This window comes from Canis aureus, chromosome 15 (genome assembly GCF_053574225.1).
Source record: "Canis aureus isolate CA01 chromosome 15, VMU_Caureus_v.1.0, whole genome shotgun sequence".
Classification (NCBI taxonomy): domain Eukaryota; kingdom Metazoa; phylum Chordata; class Mammalia; order Carnivora; family Canidae; genus Canis; species Canis aureus.
Genome location: NC_135625.1, coordinates 20172469 through 20191499, shown reverse-complemented (window position 1 = coordinate 20191499; position 19031 = coordinate 20172469). Strand labels below are relative to the sequence as shown.

At 46.0% G+C, this 19031-nt stretch overlaps 1 protein-coding gene and 1 long non-coding RNA gene across 2 annotated transcripts in view; one reads left to right on the top strand and one right to left on the bottom strand.

Moving 5' to 3' along the window:
• Positions 1 to 17854, top strand: part of ENPP6 (ectonucleotide pyrophosphatase/phosphodiesterase 6) — a 112836-nt gene extending 94982 nt beyond the window's left edge. Inside the window, exons 7-8 of the mRNA XM_077848679.1 lie at positions 9496 to 9619; positions 14311 to 17854. Coding sequence (XP_077704805.1) covers positions 9496 to 9619; positions 14311 to 14516 — 330 coding nt within the window. The 3' untranslated portion in view covers positions 14517 to 17854. The remainder of the gene's footprint in view (positions 1 to 9495; positions 9620 to 14310) is intronic.
• Positions 1309 to 19031, bottom strand: part of LOC144284305 (uncharacterized) — a 29721-nt gene continuing 11998 nt past the window's right edge. Inside the window, exons 2-3 of the long non-coding RNA XR_013352652.1 lie at positions 6919 to 7014; positions 1309 to 3813 (exon numbers count right to left, since the gene is read on the bottom strand). This is a non-coding gene — a long non-coding RNA (uncharacterized LOC144284305). The remainder of the gene's footprint in view (positions 3814 to 6918; positions 7015 to 19031) is intronic.

Genomic DNA, 19031 nt, shown 5'->3' with positions numbered 1-19031 from the left:
ACAGGGGCTACCCAGGTAACTGTATGGCTTAAGAAGCAGGGCAGAAGCCACTGGAACAGAAAGGAAGAATGCCTAGCGATTGACAATTACTTGAAAAGTTTTTAAAAATATATAATTATTTCCAAAAAAAAAAGGAAATTTGGGGTGATTTTTTTGAATATTTGAAGCAGGAAGTGTTTTGTTTTGGTTTGGTTTGCTTTTCAACAAAGAAACCAGAAGGAAGAGAAATAGGACGTAAAAAAACAAGATTCTGAAAAGATTAGCATTGACCCACTAAATATCGGGGCCGTCAACATTATCTCGTTCCGCTTTAATTATTAATGACAGGTGCTATCAAACTAATCTTCATTAATTATGCCTGGTTCATTAGAAACTTTGCAATGACTCGTCCCCCACAGTGTCAAGGACAGGAACATAAAGTCATTTTACCTTCTGCAGGTAATCAATCCATCAAGAAAAATTTCTTCTTAAGATTTTGGTCAACAAAAACAGTCACAATCAAGTCCCTCCCTCCACCCCACCCCCTGCCCAGGTTACTATTTCTGTCCCTCTCAGTGACTGTGCATCGAGGACATTGTCAGCCCTGAAGGTAACACACCACAACGTGACATGGAACACAAATGTGCTTCTGAGCTTCCTAGCAGCCAGTTCAAAGAGGGAAGCCCAATCGATGACATTACTGTCATGTAGAGTGTCTATAACATAAAAACACAAGTGTTTTTCTGAAAAATCATGGTTGTCCCTGAGTCCTGAGAGACATTAGATGTCTTTCATTTTTTTTATTTTATTAGATGTCTTTCAGCTACTCTTTTTTGTACCTTAGTTTCCCAGACTGAATGAATGTCTTTATTCTTTTACTCCTGTCCTTAAATTCCGTGGACCTTTTTTTTTTTTTTCAAGACTCACAGGTCAAAATGATCATTTCTGATTCTACCTTGATATGGCTTTGGATATGATCTCTTTGTCTTCTGGAAAATCCTAAAAACAAGAGTTCATTTCTTTCCTGTTGCCTTGGTCTTTTTTTCTTTTATATCTTCCTGTCATTGATTATACTTACTTGACTGCAGAAAATGGAAAACTCCGTTCTGCATCTTTGTTCCTGCTCAGGGCTGGGCTGTAAGTCCTTCACACGGTGAAAGAACGCAGTGTTTGGCTCTGTGGCCCCCACAGCAGTGCACAGTGCATGTGAGGATGTTTCTGTGCACGACTGCACTTTGTGTCTGCAGCAGGGCCAACTTCTCAACCCTGAAAGCAATCTCTGTGGGTCTGGGTTTGGATAGCAGAGGAGTCTTTTTTTTTTTTTTTTTAATTAAAAAATTTTTTTTTTCTGATTTAGACATGATTAGAAAAATGGCTGAGTCAGGACAGATTGGTGCTGGTTGAGGCCAAGAAAATAGACTCCCTCTCCCCTTCCTTCCTCTCTATGGCCTCCATTCTGCAACATGCAAGATTTGGCTTCCTTGGCAACAATGTCATTCCCACATAAACTCCAACTCTTTGCTACCAATTTAAGTTTTGCAGACTCTAAGGCAGCTGCTCTACTGGGAAGGCTTAATTGAGTTCATTTTTTTTAATGGTCACTTAGAGAGCTGTCACTGAAAAAGATAAAGACAGGGAAGCAGATTGAATCTGTCACCTGGAATTGCACAATTACCCAGTGTGACTGCTGTTGCTGTCACAGAAAAGCTAGCTCCCTGGCCAGTGGCTCCCCACAGTTTGCTTCTGCTCCTGCACTCTATAGTATATGGACAGGGCAGCAATCCGAGGTGCTCGTATTCCTAGAGGACCGACTAAACACGAAGAGTGGAAAAATCCAAGCCACCTACCTAGGTGGAGCCCTGGCCTATCACACCTGCTGGGCTCCTTTCTTCAAGGGCTGCTTAACTGATGCCCCCACCCCCTCTGTCTCCCTAAGACCTGGTCACTGTCCTCTGGAAACCTCTTTGCTTGCACTTGCCAGGCGTCAAAGGCCACACCGTTTCTGAGCCACCCCTGACTCCCCACTCCTGAGGTTTCACTCACCCATGCCCTACACTCATAGCTCCCCCAGGGGCACCTTCAATGAGGTTGGCCGTGGGGTCCCCCCAATGCGGGGGGTCCAAGGACCCTCAGGAGGGAGGCCCGGGGATGCTACGTGTCCTTGGCATATGGATAGTCAGGAACAACACAGGAAATGGCAAAGTGGGGGAAATGCTGAGGGTAGTTTCTGCCAAACTCAAGTGCATCCTTCCATCCTCCACCTCCATCTACATGCGGCTCCCCCCAACCCCACCCAGAAGCCAGGGTCTTCTGCAAACTTTTGTGGGCAGAAATGGTGCAAAGTGAAGAAGCAGTTATCATTAATTCATCTGAAAAAATTTTTGAGCATCCCCAGACCCAGAAAGCCACCTCTCTTAGGCTTTTCGGATACCTTAGGTCACATCTTGCTGTGGACACACAAAATAAATCAAACTGAAGCACAGATGCTCACAGACACAGCTCAGAGCTCTGGTGGCTTCATGCTAAATGTGGTTTCCAGGGAAGGAGCTGGTCGGTGCCACTCCCCTGCTCAGGGCCCCGCTGCCTCTACAAAAAACCAAGGCCAAGCACCATTTTTTTTCCCTTTTCTTCCATAAAAGCGAAAATCCTCCTTGGATTTCTTTCAGTTAGCTACTGATGTAGTAGGTCTTTTGCAAAACCAAAGTGGTGTAACTCAAACTTTCAAAAAGTGGGGGATACCTGTACCCAAAACAATCCGTGGGCTCCAGTAACCTCATGCAGAACCCCTGGGGTGCCCTCTCCTTTTCAGCTACCACCTGTCCTTGGGCCCAGCTCAAACACCATCCCTCCCTTGAAACACCAGCTCTCCCCATTTCCTCCATCCTGGAATTCTCCTGAAAGCCAGAATCCCTCCCTCTCATGCTACTGCGTTTGTTCATCTGTTCTTTAACTCTTCCTTCCTGGGGGGGAGGCTCCTTGCAGGCAGCCCTGTGGCATCTCCGCCTTCTTTTTCCTTGTGGAACCTGATACGTGGCAGAGGCTCAGTACGTGAATTAGTAAACAAATTAGCAAGTATCAAGACAGTTGATTCTGGGTTACTTTTCAACAGGCTGTTGTTCACCTTGCAGGTTTGTCAATCAGTGACCAAGTACACAGAGGTAAGTTGAGTCAAGAAAGCCTTTCTTTGGGGCTCATTACTGGCAGCCCGAGAAGAGATTTCAATAGGGAGGAGGTGTTCAAACCAAGCGATGGCAGGTCTCCTAGCTCCAGCTGGGGGCCAGGAGTGTGGGGGAGGCCAGCTCTCACCAGCCCCCTTGCCCCCCTACCCCTGCTTCAGGGGGCCTCCCTGGAGCCTCCCCTACACGGTGTCCCCCCTCACACCACAGTGCTCAGAAAGGTAGGATAGGGCCCCAGCCTGGTGAAGGATCGTGAAACATGGTGGTGGTTCTTGATCTTCTGGACTCCTGTCTGAGTGGAGGGAAACGCAGCTAAGCCAGGCCCAGGCTTCTAAGGGAGGCCAATATTTGTCTCCAGGGGAAAGATTTATTTTGAAAACTGGCAAAGGATATGAAATGCCAGGCTCAATTCTAAGGCCTGTGGTTGAATGGCAGTTAGGCCTGGACCCAAAATATTTGGAGAAATAAAGACAGTCTGGAAAACGTGGCTTCTGAGTTTTAGTGGCAGCTAGAGTGGTGTTGTCCAGGCCCAACTAATTGAGCCTCAGGAAGTCGGATGTGGAGGGCTGGAAGCTGCTTACTTTCTGGGGGTGATTAGGGTCTTCTGGGAGCACACACACACCCTCCTCACCCTTGGCACACTTCAGGAAACGTGATCCTGGGGAGAAAGAAAAAAAAGGAGCCCAATGCACACAGTGCTCTCCAACCGTTCACTGTACTCCAAGGAATTCTGTTTCTCTTGAGCCTGGCTGGTTTTGCTCTCTGACATTTTCTATTCAAAGGGATTAGTCTGTGTGTGGCAAGAGGGCTTTTTGGGGTCTTACCAGGGCCTGAGGCCTGAGTATGTGGGTTCTGTTTTAGGAAAGCAGCCTCCCAAGACACGGAAGGAGACACCGTTAGGGAGACGTCTCGTTGCACTGGGGTGTTCCCGACCACCACTACCATGGGGTTCCGAGGAGTCACGCCAACAGGAAGCCACTCAGGATAGCAATGGGGGAAGTCTAAGAAGCAGGGGTTTGTAATAGGAACCGTTGCTCAGACTTAACCCTATCAGCGAAACCACCAGAGCCAGCCAAATTGTCATCACTGCCATAAGAGTTTGAACTGAAGCCACCCCTGACTTGGACGTTACTGGGTGCCTCTTTCAGCCTGAGGTCATGTCAGAGGCTTATATTGTATTTTCTAGGACCTGGGAGGTTCCTCTTATAACTGTGTCCTAGGAGAATAAAGTAGATTTAATTTAGATAGGTGTTCACATTTTATTTATTTTAATCTCACCAGATTTCACTTGTGTTCCCCAGAGCCCTGGAGATTTGGCGAGATGCCTCACCAAGAGAGGGAAGGGGCAAACCTGGGTGCCTGGCCCCACTTCCCGGGAAGAATTGTACTTATAGCAGTTGAAAAGAGGGGTGATGGTCAAAAAGTTTAACACCCAGTACCCCACAGGCACTGGCCAACGAGACTGGATGAGCCAGTGAGCCCCCCTGCTATGGGGAGCCCCTGCTGTGGGAAATAGTCCTCTGTGAGCCAACTGCACGACTGATTCTGTGTCCCCCCAAGGCCCTGAATTCTTTCAGGGTCTCAGGGCCTGAGACACAGACTTGGACCCAGCATGGTAATCCAGGATAAATAAGAAGTGTCCTTAGAAAAGGACCGATAATTGAACACAGCCCATGATGTAGGTACCGGGTGAATGGTTGCCAGGGGTCTCCCAGCATCCTCATCAGCTGGGGATAGATCATTAAACAGAGAGATTCCCTGCCTCACCCTCACCAACTGAATGCAAATACCCAAAAGTAGGGCCCAGGAAAAGCTCAGGGCAGTCTCTGCATAGCGCGGCTTGGGATCCAGCAGTGTAGACAGTGAGCGCTCCAGGTTTCAAGGCAGGGGTGCCCACCATGGCCTCCAGTGGGGGGAGACTGGACAGGAAGTCCAACAGAGCAAGAGGAACCAGACAAGGCCCTCAACAGCTCCGCTGGCCGGGGAGGAGGTCCCAGAGGGCAGCTTTCCACATCCACATGAAGGGATTTCGCGGTGCATGGCCCGAGCTGGAGCCCAGATGTTGTCCTGGCAGCTGGAGGCCCTCCTGTCTCCTCAGGAGTAGTTTTCTCTGTGGGCTTAGCAACCACTTTCTTATGTACACTGAGGGGAAATTTCCTCGTGTGGAGCTACTTCTGGTTCCTTCCTGTTAGAAATGATGAATTAGTTTAGTGGCTCATCAAAGGAAGGTGCCAGGATTGCTTTCTCCTTGTGTCTAGAGGAGGGGTCCGGGACAGCTCTGAATGAATTACACTTGCTGGAGATTTTATTTAAATTTCCAAGATAGTCTTCACTGCAGAATGGCCAACATGACCTGGTTGGTGTAGGACTGTCCTGGTTTCAGAACTGGAAGCTTCGTGTCCCTAGCAGCCCCTTGGTTATGGGCCAACCATGATGGTTGGTCACCCTGTTGACGGGCACCACCTCATGCAGGCACTGAGGCCGGAGGACTCCAGGTCTTCTCTCCTCCTCACCCCTGCCAATGGTTTCTGTCCCATGGCTTCTCCCTTCCCATGCAGATCCTGTTATGAGGTTGTGCAAGCTCTCCCTGCCTGGCATGGCCTCCTTGGTGCCAGGCCTTCCCCACTACCAGAGCTCCCAGGGGTCTCCTTCCCGGGGCACCTCAGGGCCTTCCCTCACTCTGTTGGAGCCACCTGGTGGCCTCTCACAGGGGATCCCCTGCCACACACGCTGACCCACCCCATGAACAGGGATTCTCACCGCAGGCCTCCCCAGTGATTAATCCTACCTCACTGCCTGTCCCAGCCCACTCAGGAACCAACACACAGAAGCCATAACCCTTCATTTTTCCTCACCAAAGATAAGCTCTTTAAGGTGAAGGAATGCCTTCCTCATCTGCGCCTCTCAGCCCAAAGCCTAGCAGAGAGCCGGACACAGATTCAGAGCTCCGTGCGTGTCTACTAACTGCAGAACCGAATGAGCAGGCTCTTCAATCACTGCCTCCTGACACGGGTGGTTAAGGGCACCGCCCCCCACCGTTGCCGGAGGCTCCGCTCACCAACGAGACCCTGTTCCCACATGGCTTTCCTAGAGCAGGTTCCCTTCTTCACCTCCGTACTAGGGGAGCTACCCCTTCCAGGTGGGTCCCTTATTTGGGCCTCCCACCACCTGCTGCAGGAGGGTCTGGGGTTTCCTGCAACCCTAGGAAACGGCCCCCAACCCTACCACGAGCCCAGTTTTCTTAGTGACCCAAACTTAGGAGCGCTGCCCTCCGGCTTCCACACGGACACATGCACACACACCCATCTGTCCCCGTCTCAGCTCTGACCAAGTCTGGAGGGTCTGGGCGCCTCCCCAGGACGTCACTAGGTGGTACTATGTGGCATCCCTGGGCCTGGTGGACTCCGGGTGGAGTTAGTTCTTCTGAGGATTTCAGCTCTGGAGGCTGACAGGTCTGGGACCCACATTCATCACTAAGACCTCATCTGTATGCACCGAGGATGACAATGTGGGGTACAACGACAGGAAAGGAAAGGGAGCCACCAGGAAAGGAAAGGGAGAGAAAATCAACATGCCATTTTGAGGTTAAGGCTGTGCACGAAATGCGACCCATTCAGTCACTTAGGGGAGATGCTTAGCTTCTCACATAAGCAGCCAGTTTATTACTTTTAAAAAACAGTTAAGAACTGTTGTTTCACTGGAGCAACTTGTCACTTTAATAAAAGCAAACACATTAGCCTGTGATCAGACAAAGTCCCATTACCTTCAGGCCGAGGGTTTCATTTGTGGAATTCATAAACCAGGTAATCCGTCTCCGTCTCCCTTTCATCTGTCCCTTTGTCATGGGGGCACACGTGTCCTGCGGGGGTCACAATTAGTGCTGTCGTTAGGAGCAGAAAGTTCTACTGGGTGCCGTAAGAATCACTGCCCGGAGCCCAAGAGGGGAAGCGACACCTCCAATTAGCTGACAAAGCTAAGTTGGGATGTGTTGTGATCATCACCGTAGACAGATAAAGAACAAAAATGGCCTAACGGCTTAGAAATGCAGTAAGTTAATACAAACATTCCCATGGAAAAATACAAGCTACAGCTGGAGGGGGAGGGACAGGGATGATGGAAATTCAGGAAACGGAGAGTCAGGGAAATAGTGTGATTTAGAAAGCGGTAAAGCCAGGGAGCGATTTATGGGGTGAGACTGGATGGGTGTGCGATGCGATATGACAGCTAAATAAGCAAAGGGGACCTCAGGCCCCACAGCCATCACTGTCCGGCTGCACGGGACCAGAGGCCTGGCCTCACAGCCAGCAGCATCTGGTGACCATCCCGCAGCCATTTATTGAGCATCTATTATGTGGGGCCTGTAGCACGGTCCTGCCCTCCTCCAGAACCTCTGTGAGGCAGGTAGTATCCCATCCAGCAGGGAAGCTGCAGCTCGGAGAAGCTGCCCACGATCAGAACCAGCCTGCAGAACCAGAGAGCGACACCCTGGGATCCGATTTTAAAACCCCTCTTCCATACTCTATAACTGGCCACTGCTCGGTGAGTGGAGAGGCAAGGGACAGGCAGGAGCACTGCAGTGACCTCCAGCTGTGGGGTCGCGGAAGGTGCACAAGGACCAGGAGACAGCCCCCCGCACACACTCCCCGGGTTCCAATCCCAGCCCTGCCTCTCAACAGCTGTGTGGCTTTAGGGGTGTCCCTTAGCCTCTCTGTGCCTTAGTTCCTTCAACTGTACAGCCGGGAAAAGGACATCATCCACACTGGGATGTGGTGACGATCAAGTGAATGTCAGGGCAGGCTCTTGGCGAACTAGACGGATGGCCCTATGATGACTCTCAGGGGCCATCCTGCACATTGCCGGTACTGTTGCTGCCATGCATTGGGCACGACCAATAGATGCTTCCTGCATCTGAAATGTCTGTGATCTCACGCCCTGCTCAGCAGAGGTTGGAACATCTGGCATGAATGGTGAGAGTCTGCGCTGAAGGGCTAGGAATGTGTCCAGGTGGCTCCTCGGGACCCACGGCGGTGGCACAAGCAAGCACCTGCAGTCTACGGAAATGGAGTTCCTTTAAGAGGGTGACGGGGCAGTGATGGTTCTGGAGCCCATCCCGAACGAAGACTATTGGTGGAAACAAAGATGGAAAAGGCCTGGAGAAGAGGAACAGCAGTGCCTTCTTCAAATGTTTGCCTAAGTGGACAGCAGGAGACTCCTTTATCCCGAGCTGCTCCTGAGGGTGGAGCTAGAAAAAAGGAAAGATGGGGGTGGGATGGGGTGGGTAGAAAGGCCTCCGGGCTTCGAGGCTTTGTGTGAAAAACAAGGTGGTTAGATCAGACACTGTGTTTTCCAGTAAGTCTCTGACAGCAGTCGGGTGTCCTCCAATTCAGTTCGGTTCTGACACAGACCTCCTGGAGTTAGAGCAGCCCCGCGTGTTAGGGGGCTCGGGCCCACCAGACTGTCCCCGCTTCAGCTGCCAGCTCCTGGGTCCCCAGGCTACCCACACAAGTGTCCGGCTTGGCTGCAGACTGGATAGTTCTCACGAGCCTTTTCAGGTTTGAAATGTGCTCTATTTATGGTTAGTTTTATTACAGAGGCTACACCTCAGGAAGAAGCGAATGGAAGAGAGGCATAGGGCAAAGCATGGGGGCTGAGGGGCACAGAGCATGCATGCTGTCTTTGGGGTCACAGCCTTCCCAGCACATCAATTTGTCCAATGATCCAGAAGCTTCCCGAACCACGTTGCTCCAGGATTTTTATGCGGGTTTCACTGCATTAGGCATGGGTGACTCCATCATGGGCCACAAGACTGAATGCAGGCCTAGAGGTCAGAGGACGTCTCCATCACATGGTTGGTTCCTCCAGTGACCTTCTGGAGCCACCAGTCAGCCATCTCATTAACATACACTCAGGTAGGGGAAAAAGGGACCCATTATGAATAAACAGAAGAAACCTCCATCACTCTGGAAATTCCAAGGGTTTTAAGAGCTCTGGGCCAGGAACCTGGGACAAAGGCCAAATATATTTTTCACTGTACCACAGATACACTTTAACATCCCTTCTGTCTCTAACGTGATATATTTAGTGGCTTTAAAACTGATTACGAGGTACAGTTCTGCTTCGTGTAAGAAAATACCTTTATAACCAAAGCTCTCTGGCAATTTCATGGGCTGCCTCCAGAGGTCTGAGCTACCTGAGTAGGAAGAGATCCAGTTGAGGTTGGATGACCCCAGTCGAGAATGCTGAGGAGGAAATCCTTACACTGGGGGGTAGTTTGGGCCAGATGCTCACTCCTCACGATGGTTGGGGCACGGTGTGACATAACTGCCTTGCTTGGTTTCAGAATCGAGAGACACTTCCTTTTTGGATGAACAGCACTGGCAGGAGGGAAGGCTGGCAGCACGGGTGGCACGGCTATGACAACGAGCTCATGGACATGCGTGGCATCTTCCTGGCCTTTGGACCCGGTAGGCAAGAAATGACCCAATTCTTTGTCCTCTGTTCCCAAGGAAGTGTCTCCGGTAGGGGCCGATAGCACTAATAAAGGCCGAGGTGATTTCTTTATGGACCCTCTTTATGAGCAAAGCTGAGCAAACCCAGCTGGTCTCCATGAAACATCTTTGGCTGGCTGGCTTGCTTTCAAATGCTTCTTAGGTTTGGCAAATGTGGCCAAATACTTTTCCTTGTAAATTTTAAATCTTGAGTGCAGTGAAGAAAATGTATTCCACATGTTTGTGATTCATTTTTGACTTAATTCATCAAAATGTTATTTCACAGCTATCTGATGTCCAGGAAAGCTTATCAGACCCCAGGTTGCTGACAGCTGTGAGTCTCAGAGTTGACGTGATCGCTTCACAGGGTCTGACTCTTCCACAGTTCCTGTCTAGAGCACCCACCTCAGTGGGGTCATTCAGTTTAGGGCCTAACCAGAAGCTGGGATGTGCTCAAAGCTAGCCTGGAAAATGACCTTGAGACTGACTTTGAGAATGAGCCAGAAGGCCCAGGGGTATCTTGGATGAAAGGAAATTTACTCTGCCATCCTAGACCAGATAAACTTCTGAGGCTGGAATAGAGGGAAGATGTAAAGGGTCTATTTGGTCATTTGCTTTAACTGACAGAGGACTGTAAATTCACATTGTGGAAAAATTTGTCAAACACTCTGGAGATCATTCTATGACCCAAATGCCTCTTTCTTTCTTTCTTTCTTTCTTTCTTTCTTTCTTTCTTTCTTTCTTTCTTTCTTTCTTTCTTTCTTCTTTCTTTCTTTCTTTCTTTCCTTCTTCTTTTTTCCTTCTTTCTTTTTTAAAGTAGATGTGGGAGAGACAGTCAACAGCTATCAACCGTCAGTTGACAGGATCATAAGCTGGTCTTCTCTCTTACTACTTGTCCACTCTCCTTACTATATGTAATAAACTACCCCAACATCCATATTCCAAATGCCATTTTTCTGAACATAGATCAGAATGTTTCAGCCCATGAAAGCCCATGCTTTCCTTTCAAAGTATAGGTTAGTAGTCATGCCTAGAAGGTCTGCTCTTCTTTTTGATGTAGCAAGACAAAGATACATGTCAACCCCTTTCATTCCATCTGCCTTGGGTGATTTACCACAAAATAGCTGCTGAGAACAATTGGGTGTCCATTTCTGCATTCTCCTTGGGAGCCCCTGGCCTCCTGAGCTTAGGGAACACACTGCTCCAGATCCTTTCCCACATGTGCTCCAAGTTCCCAAGTCCTGAATAAGTAAGCATCAGTACCAGTAGCAGCAGGCATTTATAGAGTGCTAACTAGGTTCACAACATTGGTCTAAGAGAGTTCAGAGGATGCTGAAGCGGATTGCCATCAAGCAATGATAGTTAGCAGGTGCTCCCTGGCAACCAAGCCTCAGGTCAGATATAACTTCTTATTCAGCATTAATTAATATAACCTCTAAATTCAACATTAATTCTCCAAAGAGTTCAAAAACATAATGTGGGACGGAGCCTTAAGGACTTTGTTGAGGTCAACTGTTGGTTAGATGAGGTTGGAGACCTTCCAGGGCCTTGGCCTTTATATGGAAGAACATTAAACTTCAGGGTGCTATTCAAAAGCATCACCTCCTTCTTCCTTAGAGGAGAGAAATGAGATCATGAATGCAAACAGTTGTCAGTTGAAGGAGTGTTTATAAACAAGAGTCTCGGGCATAAAGAGGAAGGAAATCTAGCCTCAAACCAAAATTTTAAAACAAAGTACCCAAAGCCACATTAGTTTAAAGTTCAATTCAGAGGGGAAACTTTGTCCATCAACAAAGGGCTCCATCATATGCTCCTTTAAAACTAAAAGCCTTAGTCTTTTATAGACAGGTAGATGACCCCTGATGAAAATGGACTGGGCCAATTGCAAAAACGTTTCCAGGCAGATACTGCCTTGAGAGCCTCCCACAAACCATCACGTTTCTGGCTCCAATTCTCATGAAAGATTGAACAGCTTTGCACACTGCCTGTTTACTCAGAAGGAAATCTAAGAGTGAGGCCTTTAATAGCTATCTAGCTGCACTTTGAGATAAAGGTACATCCCTCCTGATTAATTATATGCGCTTCTCGCTTAGGGAGGAAGCTGGGCATCATTGCGGCTGCCCAGATACAGCTTTAGACGTCAGTAAGTCTGGTCCAGCAAAAAGAAAAGGAAATAATTCTGGAAGATAGCCTCTCTCTGGTTAATCCCAGTTTCTAATTTGAACAACCTAATCTTGCCCTGGAGAACTCCACATTTTAAGATAAGACAGCAGGAGTGTGATTCAGTGAGCTGCCTGTGAGCTAGCAAGCCTCCCCCGGAAAGCAGCCCAAGGTGGCCAGGCATGGCATGGGCTTGCAGAACCTCTTCTCTTTAGGAGAAACAGTTTCAATATCCACAAAATTTAAATTCATGGAAATAACCTGGATTCCCAGCCCAGGTGCAAAAATGCCACCTTGAGTTAGCAGAGCTCGGCCAGGTCCTCCGCAACTGGATCTGGTATTGTTTCGCTGTGCAGGAATTTTCTAGAAGCTCTCATTCTAGCCTGGATCTTCTAGTCATTGGGCCCAAAGTCCCAGCACTGCAGCATAGGAAGTCATGAACCCGATGGGGTGGGACAGAAACCCAATTCTCCTTCCTGCTTACGTGCATAGGATTAACTTCTGTACTTTTCAATGTAAAATCTTTTCTAATTTTAAAAAATTTTTTTGTCAGCAGAGCTTGATCTCGGTTCTTCCCGCCATATGTTAAAGACATGGGTATTTGGAGGGCTGGGGAAGGATATGTTGGGTTTACTGTTGTCTGCCAACCACACACCCTCCCCACCCACAAGGACTTGGTCACCAGGTGCTGGAGCTGTGTGGTCGTCACGTCCAAGTCCATGCCAAGTAGGAAGGAGAGAGAGGAGTTGCTTCCACCTTCCTGGGACAACCTTTCCATGGATTTCTCATACCACAGCTGATTCTTCTCTGGGGAAGTCTGACCACTGTTCTTACCTAATCGTAATTGCCTTGCTATTAAGGCTCTTCTCCAGGGAGGTTCTGGATTTTAACTAGTTTTTACCATGAGGTGATATTGCCTTATTCCTTATCCTTCCTGCCTCAAAAGTGAATTGAACCATCCAAATAATTTAAATGAATATTTTCAGTCCCTAGTTTGCCCTTGCTGGGTGTTTATTCTACACGCTTATTAATAACTACCAGTCATTGAGCGAATGTGGTGCGCTTGGAACTATGGTTTAAAATGGTACCTTTTTCATGCCCATTTCCTGAGCTTATCCAGCTAAGTAAGTGACTGTGGGCTGGTTGTAGAGTCTATTAATTTCTTATACTAAAGTCAACATTAATTCTCCAAAGTGAACAAAACCCATCATTTGGGAAGTTGCCCCGGATCTAACATATTCTATGGCAGCTTTCTGAATATGACTTTCTGTATTTGTAATTTCAGGGTTAATATAAGAGCAGGATTTGGTGTTGGCACTTCTGGATTATGTCGCCATTGGCGCTTGTTTGCTTTTTAAATAAAGTATGTGTGATCATTTTAGCAAAGCAATTATAAAGGATTATTTTCTAAGGTAGAAAATAAAAGTGGGCTTTACAGCCCCCAAACTACCCTTTTCCTTTCAAAGTCTTGCACGAACTAAAAATACATGCAGAGCCCTTTATTGATGGATAAATTCTCCTTCTTGAATTCAAGCTCAATGGAACTCTGGTTTGGGGCTCATGAGGGAAACTGCCATGTACACTACTAACCTCTTATACTCACTCTTTGAACAGACAAGTACTTCGCATCCAGCCTCTTCTCTGCCTCCTGTAGAGAAGGCAAAGGTGCACTCTCTTGATTGAAACCCCTCTGTACTTCCTGTGCTGTGACCAGCTAGCCCTGACCTTTATATTCCTGCATCACCCCTGGAGCAGCCTCTGGGTGGAAGCACAATACTCTTGTCCACCAGAGCTCTCAGAGCCTTCATCTGGGTCCCTAGCTCCAATACCAGTTTGCTGGAAAACATTCCACTCGGCTAAGTTATTTTATCTGCCAGTGAAAGACTCTAAAGGAGTATTCAGTTGATTTTCCAAACATATTTAAGAAACCACTGCTCTTGCTTCTGAGTTAGGCAGCACAGAGGAAACCCTACAGGTTCACGTTCTATTAAAGCCCTGAGACCTTGATGTGGCAGGAAAATGAAGAAATATTTTTGAGTGGCTATGGGGGCCCCGGCCAACCAGTTGTTGCTAGATAGATGTCCTGTAAGATAAGCATACCGTGTGATTGGGGTTTGAGGAGCTCAACAAGACAGTCAACCTTCTGTGACCACACTTGCTCTCCAGTGCTCTGCAGGAATCAGCAGCAAAAATGGAGATGCCCTTCTGCCTCTCCGAGATAGCTCTGCTGTCAGAAAGGGACCACAGTTTCTCACAAAGACGGTCTGCTGATTTGTCTTTTTAAAGAAACTCATCTCCATGAGGCATAGAAAGCAGCTTCCTTTTATAAGCTATACCCCTTCTAGATACCTTCCCCAGTTCACAATGACTTGGCCATGCCCCATCGACAGCTGATTTCTAGTCCCAAAGCTGCCTGGAGCCCGAGTGTAATTCCCTGTGCTGTGGCTCAGCCCCTTTCTGCCCAGGAAGTGGCTGTGACAACTTGTTTGCTTGCCTTTCCCTTGCAGATTTTAAATCCAACTTCAGAGCTGCTCCAATCAAATCCGTGGATGTCTACAACGTCATGTGCAACGTGGCAGGCATCACTCCCCTGCCCAACAATGGGTCCTGGTCTAGGGTGATGTGCATGCTGAAAGACCAGGCCAGCTCGGCTCTGTCTGTCCAACCGAGCAGCTGTGTTCTGGTCTTGATTCTCCTCCTACTATTTGCATAGATGCTGCTATTGTCGTTTCCAAACACTCAGCCAAGTGTGCCTCCACGGTGGGGCAGTTTTCATTTTCTATTTGAATAATAGCTTCATTAACACAATCAAGGCCACAAAAATTGTAAATATACTGTTCTTGGATGATTCCATACATAAAAGTCCTTACTTCTTAAAAAAAAAGAAAAAAAGAAAAGAAAAGAACGAAAAGAAAGCACCAAAAACCCCAAGCTTTATTTTTTCTGGAAGTAAGGAAAATTCTAGCTTTTCATTGGTTTAACTATATGTCATTTCTGCATCCTTTTCCTGCAGTTACTCAGATGAACTGTCTGAGTAGGAGCCTATCCCTGGGGCAAAAAGACTGTAAGTGGATATTGCATGGAGTCTTGGGCTCCTCTCTGTCCTGCCTTGCACAAAGCAGGCCCTCGTCTGTGTCCGGTCCACACCCAGAAGCCATCCTTGGGGTCTATGGCCACAATCCTGTACTTTTTCCATCCCAGAAAAAGGAAGTCCATATAAAAACAATAGCTGTTTTTATGGTCCAGCTCATGGTCCAGCTCATGGAGTTTTTTCATTTTATACCAAGTCCCAGAAAAGGCATATTTTAGCTTGGACCACCAATCAAAAGCACTAAGGATTGAAGAACTCATAGAACAAGGGGAAAAATGTGGGTGCCCTGCCAGTCTTGAGTGCAGAAAAATTTCTCCCTTGCCTTGAGGGGCAGAAAAGTTTGCAGTGGACCCAGGCTTCTGTGAGGCTTATCACAAGTCTGTCACAACATGGCAGGCCCTGCATGTGTGGGTGGACTAATGATCCCCAGACAGACAGCCTATAGCAAAACCTGGCCTATCATTACAGTCGGATACAGTCATTACACATCTTGCTGATGACTTGTGGACATATTTTGCAGAAGTCTCCGTTCTCTGCTTGGAATGGTGGAGCATTAAACATAAGTTCTATGCACCAGGAGTCTGGAGCAAGGCCTGTTGAATAATCCCAGCAAAGCGTACCCTGCGGGACCCAGAATCCCAAGGAAAATAGTGGGAGTGGGGGTGGGGTGGGGGTGGGGGACACGATGGAACCCTTGGTCACTAACCAATTAGCCATTTGATTAGGAAACAGTTTGGTCGAAGTGCCACCTCAGGGGCCTACATTTTTTGGAAACCCCTAAGAGCCACTGAGCCGGAGTTTGAATGTTTTCAGTTTAGTCATCCAGATTTGCTGTAGGAAATCTTGCGGTGAAACAAAGAATAACTGCATGTTTAAGTGATCAGAGTCACATACACATATCGTTGCATTAACAGTGAGTTTGCACTAAATGGGGCACAGCTGCAAAAGAGACTGTCAGGAAGACACAGCACATCAGGTCCCCACAGGACAATGAAGCCCTTTTATAGTGTTTGCCTTGAGAAATGAACGTCACTCACCCTGATCCGAGAAGGCTGGGAGCATCTCAGCACCTTAAATCATGAGAGCAAAAAATCACTACTTAAAAAAAAAAAAAAAAAAAAAAAATATATATATATATATATATATATATATATATATATATATGTATATATATATATATGCCAAATTTGTCATCACAAAAGATTTCTACGGATTTATGTAATATGTTTTATAAGTGCCAACAAACCATCGAATCAATTAGAAAGAAAGCAAATCAGCCTTTGTTATTTGGCTGAAAGCAAACTGGTGCTCTCAGAACATTGGGCGGTGGCTGTTGAAAGGCATCCATTGTTCAAAGTGTCCTTTCTCCCGAAAGGACGGTGTCCTGATGAATTCAGTGGAGCCCACCTTCCTGCCTTATGAAGGAAGGATCGCTAGAGAAGATATCCAAGTGATTCAGTTCAAAGTGGATCATCAAAATCAAAAGAGTACAAACACGCACATGCTCTTACATTTGCCTTTCTTGCTCTGTTCTACCCTTTCCCCCTCACTCATCTTTAAAAACTTCAAGTTACACACCAAAATCTCAGATATTTGTCTGACAAAGTGTAGCTAATAAATAATCTTAAATAGATGAATAAGAGTAAGATACATTTGGAATCATGAATATTGGTAAAGAATAAAGAAAATTCAGACACTAAGCGGAGAAAAAAACTTTTTTCTAAAGTAATGCATACATTTTAGCAGCCTAATTATTTGGCTAGAATGTTTTCCCTTTGATTTTTATTTTAAAACTTTATTTTAAAGTTACATTATTTTCCCCAGGAAAATTCTTTCTCTAAACGTGTTCTGTTCCTTTGGAGTAAAATCTCGTACATGTAGACGCCTTTTCTCCTGGATTATTTTGCGACTTCACTGCTAATTCTGGGGGGAGGATAATTGGGTTGACCTGAAAATACTGAAGATAAACCAAAGGAATGATCCTTACCTTAAAGATGAGATGAATGGCTACTTTTCCCTGCCCAGTGTCTAATTTCCAAAACCCAATTCAATTAGTTCTGAAGACCTAAGCATAAATTTGCACAGGCCCAGGGAATTGCTTCTCGTCTCAAAGAGCTCTGATTAGAGAGTCCCAACTCTTTCTACTTTTAAAGAGAACTTGGAAATGCACATTGATCTGAGTTCAGTCACTGACGGCCGTTTTGGAAACTTCTGGGATTATAGGTATCATCTGACCTGCTGCCAGAGATGTAGATTCAGGGGATCTGGGTGGGACCTCGGGCAACACTTATAGGTTTGGGTTTGCTTGAAGGTGAAAAGGGTTCTGGTTTGACCTTGGTAGACTTGAGCAGTTTCATAATCCACCAGTTTCTCCAGAGGCCATTGGACTGGCATCGGCTACTGGTCCCAGCCGGGTCAAGCTTCAGCTCTCTCTAAACCAAAGCAGATCTGCAAGCCCCAGGGATGGAGAGAGGCACCCAAAGGGGCAAACTTGGCTTCTCTCCATCCCATTCCTATGAGTCTAAGATTTCCAAGAGTGTTATCAAACAAACTCATAGACATATTTTATGAATTTTCTAAAAAAGTGTTTTTGCATTTCTGTAAATATCAAGAGATTTCCTAATGTGGTTGTGTGTTTAATCTTTTTAAACAATTTGTGATAGACCAAAGTCAGCTCTTGTAAACTATTTGCTAGAAGGAAGGGAGGTGGTAGCCTTGACAGACTGGTTAAAAAACATGTGAAACTCGGTCTCAGGTGTATGCTGTGAAAAATGTACTTGTGTGTGTGTTGCTTTGAAATCATAAAATAGCACCTAGTGCAGTGCTTCAAATGTTTAATAAATGTTCCATAAATATGTGTTGAATGAAAAAAAGAATAAATCTCATTAAGGAGACCTGCTTACACCTCAGATATTCTCTTTGCCTATAGTTCCACAAATTAAAAGAATGATTCATTTTTGGCTTGCTGTCTTTTCTTACACTCAATTGATGATATAATTATCCTTTGATCCATGGATTAAACATATTCAGTCCCAGGCTTATGAATTTGATGTTGGGGGGAAGGAAGGAAAAAAGGAAGGAAAGAAGGAAGAAGGAAGGGAGATTAGATTTTGAATATACTAAGCATATTTACTTTTAGAATAATAGCTTTACCAAAATTTAATTCATATAATTTATCCACTTAAAGTGTACAAGTCATCAGCTTGAGTTGAGTCACAGAATTGTGCAACCGTCACCACAATTTGAGAACATTTTTACCACCCCTAAAGAACTCTATATCCACAAGACTTAGGGGGTCAGTCCCCATTTCCTGCCCACCCACCCACCCACTCCACCACCACCACCCTCCTTGGGCCACCACTAAGTTACATTCTGTCTCTACAGGTTTGCTTATTTGAAGTATTTCATTAAAATGGAATAACACTATGCTGTCTTCTGTGGCTGGCTTCTTTCACTCAGCATAAGGGTTTCAAAGTTTTTGCATGAATCAGTACTTCGTTTTTTTTTATTTCCAAATAATACTCCATGTATGGAGTGGGTACATTTTATTTATCCATTATTTAGTTGATGGACAATTGGGTTTTTTTCTCACTTAATGGTATGAACATTGGTACTCTGGACATTCATGTAGGAGTTTTTGTGGACATACGTTTGCATTTGTTTGGAGAATATACCTGGAGTAGGATTGCAGGGTCATATGCTAACTCCATATTAAACTTTTGAGGAACTATCAGATCATTTTCCAAATTGGCTGCACCATTTTGCATTCCCACCAGCAGTGTAAGAGAGTGCAAGTTTCTCCACATCCTCACCAATACTTGGAATCATGTCTTTTATTATTATTATTATTATTATTATTATTATTATTATTATTATTATTTTAGCCATCTTAGCAGGCATGATGTGAGCTCTCATTGTGGTTTTGATTTGCATTTCTCTAACAGTGAATAATGTTGGGTATCTTTTCATGTGCCTATTAGCCATTGGCAAATCCTTGCTGAAGAAATATTCATTCAAATCCTTTGCCCAGTTTTTTAAACTGGATTTTTGCTTTTTTATTATTGAGTTGTAAGAATTCTTGATATATTCTGGATGCAAGTCCCCTAGCAGATATATATTTTGCAAAAAAATTTTTCC